General features: G+C 32.0%; 1 protein-coding gene across 4 annotated transcripts; it reads right to left on the reverse strand.

Annotated features, from left to right (window-relative positions):
* Positions 1-565: 565 nt before the first annotated feature.
* On the reverse strand, positions 566-4,704 carry LOC118048351 (serine/threonine protein phosphatase 2A 57 kDa regulatory subunit B' beta isoform). Of its 4 annotated transcripts, none has more exons than XM_035057987.2 (3): positions 4,501-4,704; positions 3,101-4,283; positions 566-1,118 (listed from the first exon to the last, which is right to left on the reverse strand). In XM_035057987.2, the coding sequence occupies exons 2-3, from the start codon at positions 4,247-4,249 to the stop codon at positions 795-797; spliced, it is 1,473 nt and encodes a 490-aa protein (XP_034913878.1). In that variant the 5' UTR covers positions 4,250-4,283; positions 4,501-4,704; the 3' UTR covers positions 566-794. The 4 variants fall into 4 exon arrangements, with proteins under 4 accessions (XP_034913878.1, XP_034913876.1, XP_034913877.1 ...); XM_035057985.2 differs by having other exon boundaries at positions 3,101-4,352; XM_035057986.2 differs by having other exon boundaries at positions 4,484-4,704.
* Between the last annotated feature and the right edge of the window lie 6,187 nt (positions 4,705-10,891).

The following is a 10,891-nucleotide window of genomic DNA, read 5'->3' on the forward strand; positions in this document are numbered from 1 at the left end:
TACTTAAAACATGCTGTTCAATGTGTCCTAGCTTGAAGCTATTTTCTTACTTATCAGTACAAGAAAACGAGGCGTCAAAAAAAGAAAAAGAAAGGAAGAAAGAGTCGTTCGCAGTCCAGAGTCCAGATTGGTATGGGATATAGATGTTTGCTATATATCTATATGGATTGTCTCTCTCTCGAGGTTTTAAAGTTGCTGTGTTGTAGCGGACCCCTCTTTCCCTAGCTCTGCACACAAAACTGCCATCGTTCTCCTCAGTGCTCTTGCCGTTTTTCAAAGGGTTCTCCCTTCACTTTAACTATGTGCCAAACAATCCCTAAATATCTCAGGTTTAACACAAATAAATACGGCGACTAAACAGAACCATGGCTAAAAGAGTATTAAAGAATATAATAACAATTATTCGGTGCTGTTTATCCTGCACGGTATCATCACAATTCACAGAGCTCGGTGTTCCGCCGTGCAATACCATCACTTCTAAATAGTTCACCTGAAGAAGAGATTCCCTACCCACCTTTTATGACGACCAGATTCTTTCACAAAAAGGCAAAAATATCAAAAGAGATGATCACAAATCATTCTTCATGCGCGCGGCATATTGCTAACAAATTCCATACATTTTAAATTACAGCTATGGCTGATTTTTCTGACATTTTTAATGATTGGATCGAGATGAAAAAAAAATAAGATGGAAAAAAAATATTAGAAAAAGAATAATATCCTCGAGCACTTCCCTCGCCTGCCATCCATCCATTTTTCGCATGGACCATGACCGTCTGACCCAGAGAAATCAGTTAAACAGTGATCATATCCTCCCCCCCTCTCTGTGCTGCCACATCAGCCAGTCTCTTCCATGTCAATTCTCTCTGCTCTTCCACATCTCTCGCCCTAGACTCTTTCTCTGCATACTGCCTCTGACACACTTCAAATAACTCCGTGTCCATGTCTAAGAACATTTTCCGAACATTAACAGACAGTCCATGAACTGCCTGGTTCCAGTGACTCTGGATATTCTTTTCCAACGCTTCAAAAATAATTGGTAATACGACAGTTCGATTCTGGGCAATTAAACCCACTATGTGCTCATTATTCCACAAAAAAAGAGCTCGTTCAGCAACCTGTCAACAGAAATTTACATGAGCGAATACTTTTAAAATAAAATACGCTATCGCTATTCCAATAGAGTGACTAAAAACACAATGTCATGTACGTGTGTGGAGAGTATCTGACAGGCTTCTCAACAATTACAGAAGGCCATCTGGAAAAAGAAAGAAGGCAAGCCAAATAGATGGGAACAAATCTTATGGCAACAAGGTCAATTGCAGTACAGCTTAAAGAATCCTTGACAAAATGAAAGTTGAGGTTTAGTCTCATGCATCCACCACATCAAACTTTGATTTTACACTTTTTAAAAAAAAAGAAAAAGAAAAAGAAAAAGAAAAAGAAACTGGGTAAATGGTTCTCAACCACAAACGAAATTTCCAGCAGCAATATAAAAAAATGCATTACTGCATCAGCAGGTGCAATCACCCCCCTTGCTAATTATTTGGAACCTTTAAAGGGTCCAAGTGAATGATTTCACCACTAAAATACAACAACCAAAACATTGGTTTAAATATCAAATCTCATGTGTAATTTGGAAATTAAAAATAATAAATTTTGGCAAACTAACTTTTTTTTTTTTGCTTTTATTGACAAACTATTTTTGTTTTTTGGCTAAAAGAAAATTCTGAAAATGAACACAAGAACAGTGAAAAAGTAAATTCAGACAGAACAGGATATCAAAGGGAAATGAAGAAGCAACCCTGTGAGCTCCCATCAGGGAAACACCATATGCTACAAATCAACAACTACCATCGATTGACTTCATGAGAATAATATATCTTGAACACGCATGATCTTAAAATACAATTATGGTGAAGCAATAACTCGTCAACTCAGCAAATTCTCAAGAAACACTAGAACTGACTTAAGACTTCTACAAAGGAGAAGATTTAAAAAAAAAAATTGAAATGAAAAGTTGAGAATGGGAAGATAGCAGCTCCAAAATAAAACTTTTTTGGTTTTCACTTTCATTAATCATGCCTAGCAGATCGAATGTGGAAATCTTGTAAGCAAGAAGAGACAAAAATGGACAACAGTCATAAGTCAAGCAGCATTCACTGCAAGAGAATACATGACAAAAATGGTTTTTGCAACTCAGATTTCAGAAACACCCTAAGAGCCAGTGCTGAGATGGAAGAATAAGAACTTAAAAACTGCAGTTGATGACCTTACAACAGAACTAGCTTTTGATCCAATTCAGTTCAGAAGAAACAGAACAACACGCTACCACATGGGTATAGTTAGTAATCACATTAACCCACATATTTCCTTTTTTAAAAAAATAAATAAATAAAATTGTCAAGTCTACTTTCTCCATGATTGCAAGGGAAACAAGAAAGGGATAAACCTAGTATGATCATGAAAGGCAACTGGAGTTTAGAACAGTTGCAAATAATTATGGACACTAAGAAGAGCACACATGGGCAAAGAAGACCACAGCCATTAGATAAAATGAAGAAGAAAGTTTCCCATGGAAAATAAGAGGTAAAAGCTTCTGATTTGGCCTTTCAGATAGAATGTAAGTAATATTACTAACATTAAACACCTCACTAGCGACATAAAAATAATAAGAAAATGGCTGGTCCATGATCAAGTTTCTATATGGGGAAGAGCAGTAGCCAACAAAGTGGATTGCCAGTAAATCTAGGTATAATACTTGATTCACCAAAGACCAGCAAATGTTATGACTGACAAGGGTACAAATTATATGTATAATGCAAACATGAAAATGTAGCGAGAAGAGGAATTTTCCAGGCAGAAAGAAACAAAAAATATAAACAAAAAAGAATGAGAATAAAAGTTCACCATACACACAGAACAAGCAATAGACACATCATAAAAAAACCATTTATCTCAAACAACCAATGAATTGCTCTCTTGGCAACAAATGCACATTTATCATTTGGAAACACATCCAAAGGCACGTTTGTACTAACTTCTCAAAATTTCTAACAAATAAAGTTTACGAGCTTAGCAAGTTGTAACAATCACAAACCTGAAAATGGGAGCTGGTAAGGCAACGTGCAATCTGTCTGAAAAGAGGGACCATACAACGCTGAAACTCTGCAGACTGTGTTGCCTCCAGCACTTCTTCAAGTTCTCCAAGGAAGAGAACTTCCTTTTGACAGTTAGTCACTGGCCAATACTTCAAGAGGCCCCTAATAACTGTATCGGCCAGCTTGTAATCCTTTTCAACAAACTGAATGATGCAATATGACAGCTGGTGGTGGTACACAGATATCTGCTTTGGTTTATGCAATGGTATAAGCGCCCTAACAAGGAACAACTTATGTTCCTCTTTCATTGGCAGCGCAAACCCATTTATAATACTCCCTAGAATCTCCAACAGCTCCCCAATCCCACTGTGCCTCTCAGTCTCGTAGATAAACCGATAGAAAATATTATTTATAGCCTTCCTAATAAAAGGACGATGCACCATAAACTTGCCATAAATCCTATGAAGAATAGTCTTCAAATACTCCCTCTCTCGCGGATCCTCGGAATCAAACAAATCAAGCAACTTCAACACAAACGAATGATCAACATACCTCTTGGCAACCTTGGTATCTGTATCGGACATCACAACATATCTTAAAAGAAGCTCATAAACAAGCTGCAAATGAGGCCAAGAAGGTTCTAAATAAGGCTCGTCCTCTTCAGGATCGGTGGGTTCTTGCCCTGTCTTTTCATGCGGAGGCAAGCACCGGAATATATTCACTGAAACCATTTTTATCATTTCCTCTTGACAATTCTCAGTAATCTTTCCCGAACCCGATTGAATAAAATCCACAAGCTCCAATAAAGTTTGCCTCTTAATTTCCTTCTCTCGCATCGATTTTAAGGTATCCGTAAAGTCAAAATGGAAGCAGCATAGCTGGAGTTTCCGTAAGAACAGGTTCGGACGTTCAGAAACCGGCACATCCCGGAAGAAAGGGAGAGGCTCCACCGTGTTCATTGGCGGCGGAGCAATGACTGTAGGCCCATAGCGTGGGCTTGGAGGGCCAGGAGCAGCCCGGGACGAATGGTTAACCACCACATTGTTTGCGGGGCCAGACCCGGAGTTCGGTGGTGACCCAAACCCGAAATCATTATCGTCTGATTTAGAGGGCTTCCGATGCCCTCCTTTCATGATTTTCCTCAACATTAGTCAATTCAAATAACAGCAACAAGCCCTAACCCTAAAAAAATTGCGATTGATTAGTTAGGGTGGAACAACCAGGCAGTGGTGATTCAAATTTTTGATGGATCTGTGAACAGGGAATAATAACCCATAAGAGTGAATCAAATGTTTGATCCAGTCATTAAAAATCATTTAAGGAACAAGCAGAGAAAAGGAGGATTAATTGTATCTGAGCTAGGGATTTGAAATGAATTGTACCGGATTGAGAAACGAACCGCTGAGAGATTTGACCGGAGGCGATACTTGGAGAGGAGTCATTTGAACTGATGGATGAAATGCTGGTCAGTTCATCGGACGGAGGCGATTGATCCGATAGAGAGACAGCGAGAAAGAGAGATATGTCAAGAAGAGAGAGTTTTGGAGAGAGAGGATGATCGTGTGAAGACAGTAAGAGGATAATTAAGAAAAAGAAATAAAATTAAAGAAGTGACAGAAGAATAATAGTATCATTATGAACGGATTTTATTACATACTAGTTACATCATCCGCGATGCTGCTGCGGATTAAATTTTTTAATATAAAAAAATATTAAAATTTAAAAGTGTTATGTATTTTTATAAAGTTACACCCAATAGTCTTAGGTTTGGCTCCAGTACTTGACCCTAGAGTAATATTTATAATATTAATAATAATATTAAACTTACATAACTTAAATTTAAATGAGTCTGGTTGCAATACCAGATCCAAGAAGCATTATATGTGGGTAGATTTTATTACATACTAATTACATCATCCGCGATGCTACTGCAGATTAATTTTTTTAATATAAAAAATATTAAGATTTAAAAGTGTTACGTCTTTCTGCAAAGGTATACCTAAGAGTTTTGGGTTTGGCTACAATGCCTGACCCTTAGAGTAATATTTATAATATTAATAATAATATTAAACTTACATGACTTAAGTTTAAATGAGTCTGGTTGCAATACCGGACCCAAGAGCATTAGATGTGGGTCTAGCTATAAGGTATGTCGTGTCATAAAAACATGATAATTAAATAGATTAATTAAAAAAAAAACCAATATGAAGAAAAAAAAACTAATGAAGAAAAAGGAAAAAAATCTGAATTAACTGGGTTAACCCTTCAAATCAGGTTAACTCGTCAAACTTGAGATCCGCGTTATGAAAGTTTGATAACTAAATAGAAAAAAAATTGACCGCTTTATCCAGAATTAACAGGGTTAACCCGTCAAACCAAGTTAACCTGTCAAGTCCGGGATACATGTCATTAAAGTCTGATAATTAAATAGAAAGAAATTTAACATAACAAACTAAACTAAATGAAAAAAAAATTAATGAAAAAGAAAAACAATTTAGGGTTAACCCGTCAAACCAGGTTAAGCCCTCAAACCCGGGATCCGCGTCATGAAAGTTTGATAACTAAATAGAAAAAAAAAATTAACGGGAATACCCATAATTGACTGGGTTAACCCGTCAAACCAAGTTAACCTGTCAAGCCCGTGATACGTGTTATAAAAGTCATAATTAATAAGAAAGAAATTTAATATTAACAAACTGAACTAAACGAAAAAAATTAATTAAAAAGAAAAACAATTCGGGTTAACCCGTCAAACCAGATTAAGCCGTCAAACCAGATTAAGCCCATTAAACCCGGGAATCTGTGTCATGAAAATTTGATATCTAAATAAAACAAATTAACATTAACAAACTAAATAAAAAAAAATTATTAAAAGAAAAAAAACAAAAAAAAAAGTTAATATATGTTATAATATAATATAATATAATAATTAATAATAATATAATATATTAATAATAAAATAAGTAAAAGACTTGGGGAAGTTAGAGTAATTTTTCACACGTATTACTTAATTATTTGGCAACTAATTAATAAAAAGGAAACCTCTTTATCTCTGTTATTTAGTTAATTAAATAAACTGATTTTTATTTTTATTTTCAAGATGTTGTATTGTTTTTTTTTAATATATATATATATATATACGTTGCTTATAAGCCAAGGATTGACTGAGTCAGGTATGTAGCAACTTCTATTTTATTTTAAAAATCATTATTACACTAAGAGTTTTCAATTTTAAATAGAAAATAAAATTTTGATGTTCATAACTTAATTTAATTAAGATTTCTTTAGGCGTGATTGATAAATGTTGACCCTTTGAAATGACATCAAGCATAGCATATAACAATGGAAAGAATGTTTAGATTGCAACAATAATTGTTTTTTTAAAATATTTTTCCTTTACTGATTGTCGCTAACACATTTGATAACTAAGTATTAATAATTTATTTTATTTTTATTTTTATTTATTTTCATGATATTGTTTAAATTGAAATTAGATATTTGAAAAAAACTAAATTAAGACTTAAATCAACAAGGGCCATTATTGTTTTTTGTTTGGGTCACAAGGATATCACAGCAGCAAAAAAGCTTGGCATTAACTTGTAAGAGAGCCGAAATATCACAGCAGCCGGTGGTATCAATAAAGATTTCTGGCTCGTCTAAGCTGGCCGGACATTCCAGATTATATAAAAAAAAATAAAAAATTAAGACTTCTGGTTCACTATAGCAAACTGAGCTTACACTGTTCAGCGTTAATTGCACTATTCATTGCAATTAACATGAACAATTAAGAGAACATGGCTGTTTTTTCAGCACTGGCCACTGTCGGAAAGTGTTTTCCTTGAAGGAAAACACTTTCCTTTGGTAACAATTTATTTTCCATTGACTGAATTCATTTTTCATTGACTTTTTTTCTTGATGTTCACTGGAAAAGCAGGAAAGTGAACCAGAGAAAAGTGTATGACATGAGGTCTCCCAGTTTTGAGCTCATTAGCTGCGTCATGCTGCCGACCTTAGCAAACTGTACATGTCTATCTTTGAAAACTAAGCTGCTTACGCCATACAAAAGCAATTTCTTTCTTGCAAGCCGAAATGAGTCATCAATTTCGATGGGTTCGAATTAAGAAGTCAATGGTCAACTACGTCGTGTACAAGTTCGAAAGGATAGCTGTGCCATCAGCAAAACATATCCACGATGATTTCATGGGAATCAACTTCTAATTAGAGTTCTTTCAACACTCATATTCCAAGCCTGCTCTTATCCAATCTCAACAGCCGTCAGCTCAGTACAATGTTTTATCCAAGTATGATGCAGAGGAGACCATGTTGAGATTTATTATTATTATTATTATTATTATATGTATATTTATTTAGAGTTAATTTTTTAATTATTAAGTTCATGATTTCTCTGTATAATTAATTTTTAAAATTAGTTTGGTGGGTGTATGTATTATTGTACCTTTATCATTCTCTCAATAAAAAAATCAGGAAAGCTTTTTATTTCTATTGAAAATATAATCAGCGGATCCTCTTATTATTCTTCTATTGATGTCTTTTTTTTTTTTTAGAAAGTCTTTGAATCCTCTGAACAAAAACCACTACATTAAGCAGGAAAAAAAAATACAGTATTTCATTAGAAGTTGATAGAATTTGTTTTTGGAACATGGATAATGATGTTTTTGGAACATGGATAATGGATATGTTGCTGCTTCTAATGAAATACTGTATTTTTTTTTTCTCGTCTGAAACATGTATTGAATAAAACTTTGAGTGATATGATTAGTTAAAGATATAAAAATAAGACTCAATTTTACTTAATAAATTTTAATACCTATTTCCATCAAGTGAAGAAATAAATACCATATACAATAAAAGCAAATAGGAGAAATGTGTGATTAAACCTTTCAAATATTTCTCTTCATGTTTTAGTAAGATTTTTATTTTTATTTTTTCACATATTGCTTTTTTTTTTAACAAAAAATAACAATCAAAGTTATAATATACTAGATTGGTGGCTCACATTATGTTCCAAGCTAAATCAATTTTTTTCTAACATAAAAAAATTGTTCAAGCCATGGTAACATTTTTAAAAAAGTAAGAAAGATTCAAAACTCAGGTCATTGACTTAACTAGATCCTATAAGCTCAGTTACTTTTACAATATAATAATAAAAATACAATGATAATAGATAAATTGAATAAAAAATTTAGAAATAATTAATTATAAAAAAATTAAATTGTTAATATCATAAAAAGATATCCTCTCAATATTTTTAAAAGGGTTTCATGATCTTATCTGATAATGAAGCGAAAATTAAATAAGAATGGAACAACTCCACAGAAAGAAAAACAAAAATAAAAACAAATGAAACTTAATTCCTAACAAATCAAATGTTGAAGAATAAAATTAAAAAATAAATCGAAAAAGAAAAAAAAAATTATCCGTGTCGATCCAAGTTAACTTGTCAAATCCACAACCTATCTATTGCACTAGGATAAACCCATAGAAAACAAATTAAATGAAATATCAAACCAACCCAATTTTGAAGAGAGAAATTTAAATAAGTTTAAATTAAAAAAAAAAAGGAACAAAAAAAAACTTGAGTCAACTAGGTTTAATCTGTCAAACTTGTAACTTACCACATAAATAACCCAATAGGAATAAAAGAGAAACAAATAATGAAGCTCAATCTTCAATAAACCTGATATTGAAGGATGTAATTAAAAAAAAAAATTGTAAAAAAAATCTAAAAAATAGCTAAGTCAACTTGGACTAACTTTCAAAACCTTTTACCCAAGTCTTGAGGTCGGGATTATTCCATAAAATGCAAACTCGAAAAAATCATGAAACCAAATAAGATATTATGAAGTGAGCATATATTGCTTCTATTTAATCAATTAATTTAATTTAATTCAAAAACAAAATCTAAAAGAAGCTAAATTTAACAAAGAATGAGAAATAAAATTAGCAAAAAAATCATATAAAAAATAAATTAAATGAGTGTTGAAGGATGAAATTGAAAAAAACATAAACTGAAAAAAAAGACCCAAGTAAACCCAACTAAATCTCCTAAACCTAGACTAATTTTCTAAACTCGCAACCCGTGAGATCTTAAACTTTCAACTCAATTCCCAACCAATTTAATATTGAAGGATGATATTGAAAAACAATAATTTTTTTTTTAAAGTAAAAAAAATAGCAATCAAAAGAATCAGGATCAAATACAATAGGAAAAAGATTGAAGAAGGATAAAATCATAAAAAATAATTAATTTTAAAAATCATCTTAAATAAAGCAAATAACAATCAAAGAATGGGAACTAAATATTATAGATATAAAGATCAAGGGGGTGAAATTTAAAAAAATATATAAATTATTCAAATATAATAAATAATAATAAAAAGAATACGTACCAAATCTAAAAGAGAAAAATGAAAGGCAGCTCTAAAAAATTGAAGGGTCGGAAGAGGAAATCAATGTGGAGAGAGAAGGAGAAAAAAAAGGTTATTGGTGCTCAACCAAAGGTTAATAAGTTACACACACCACTAAGAGAGGAAAGGTCCGCCGAGAGAATTCCAAAAACATCAATGAAATTGTAATCCACTACACTTATCTCTTGAATGTGGCAAACACGCTGGTGCATTAACTAGTTTTGGTTTTTTTAATCATATTTTATATTTATTAAAATATTAAGTTTCTCCTTATTCAACTTGATTATAATTAAAAAACTTGAATAAAAATACGAAAGAGCCATTAGACACAATTAAACAAAAATATGCTTTCAAGACAAATTAGTCATTTCACTATATTTTTAAAATGTGAAAGTTCTACTTATCCTTGATAAATATGATAATGAATAATATAGATCTTGTGGAAAGATCGCATTAACCTCAATAGCTAGTTCATTGATTTTATTTTATTTTTTATTGGTCAAAATGCTAATTACATTGTTCCAATTGCCTATAAAATAAACAACATGTCTCTTTTATTATAGATCCCTCTATTGTTTACTCTCTCACAATTAACTATGGATTATAATAATGTTTTTTTTTTATTATTTTTATTGTGGTCCTCAAACTTTAATTCTACACAATCGAGCTATTTTGAGCACCTAATTGCATATTGCTTTTAGGAAGGAGGGTTGAATTGAAAGGCAGAGGATTAAAGTGAAAAACTCAGGTAACATAGATAGTTTTTTAAAATTTATATGAAATGTACCTTTTAGCCCTTCATCTTTTTAATTTATTAGTTGATTGGTCCCTTTAATTTCAGAAAACTTAATTTTGCTACCAAATTTCGTATTTATAATTTTTCAATCCCTTTTTGGTGTGAGGAGAGAGGTTCGTCGGATTTCAGTCTAGAAAAAGAAAGTTGTTGTTATGATGGTTACAACCATCAAAATGGTTGATTTTTTTACCAAATAGTTTTATATGATTAGAGAAGTTCAAACTAGATGTCTTTGGACCTTGAAAGTGCATGAAAAAAGAGATCCAGGCTCAATAATTTTTTCTAGTTAATTTTGGGTTTTGATGCGGTTTGTTTTGTTTTTAGAGGTTATGGATTTATTTAACAAGGTTCTTATGATATTTTCTAGATATTTTAAGTCAAAAACGGGTTGGAAATAGGGTTCTAAAAGAAAAAAAATAAAGCATGTGAGCATATACTTTTTTTTGTGGGCTAGGTGTTAAGTCTATCTTACCAGACCCGCAACACCCTTCATTCTTTTTATTTTTTTTAATTACTATTTATATATATATTTTTAAAAATAATTAAGTTATGTTTTAGTTAATACC

This window comes from Populus alba, chromosome 6 (genome assembly GCF_005239225.2).
Source record: "Populus alba chromosome 6, ASM523922v2, whole genome shotgun sequence".
Taxonomy (NCBI): Eukaryota; Viridiplantae; Streptophyta; class Magnoliopsida; order Malpighiales; family Salicaceae; genus Populus; species Populus alba.

Coding starts and splice junctions, on each gene's coding strand:
- LOC118048351 (XM_035057987.2), bottom strand. CDS start 4,249: ATGTTGAGGAAAATCATGAAAGGAGGGCATCGGAAGCCCTCTAAATCA. Junction 1,119..3,100: donor TTACCAGCTCCCATTTTCAG/GTTTGTGATTGT, acceptor TTCTGTTGACAG/GTTGCTGAACGAGCTCTTTT.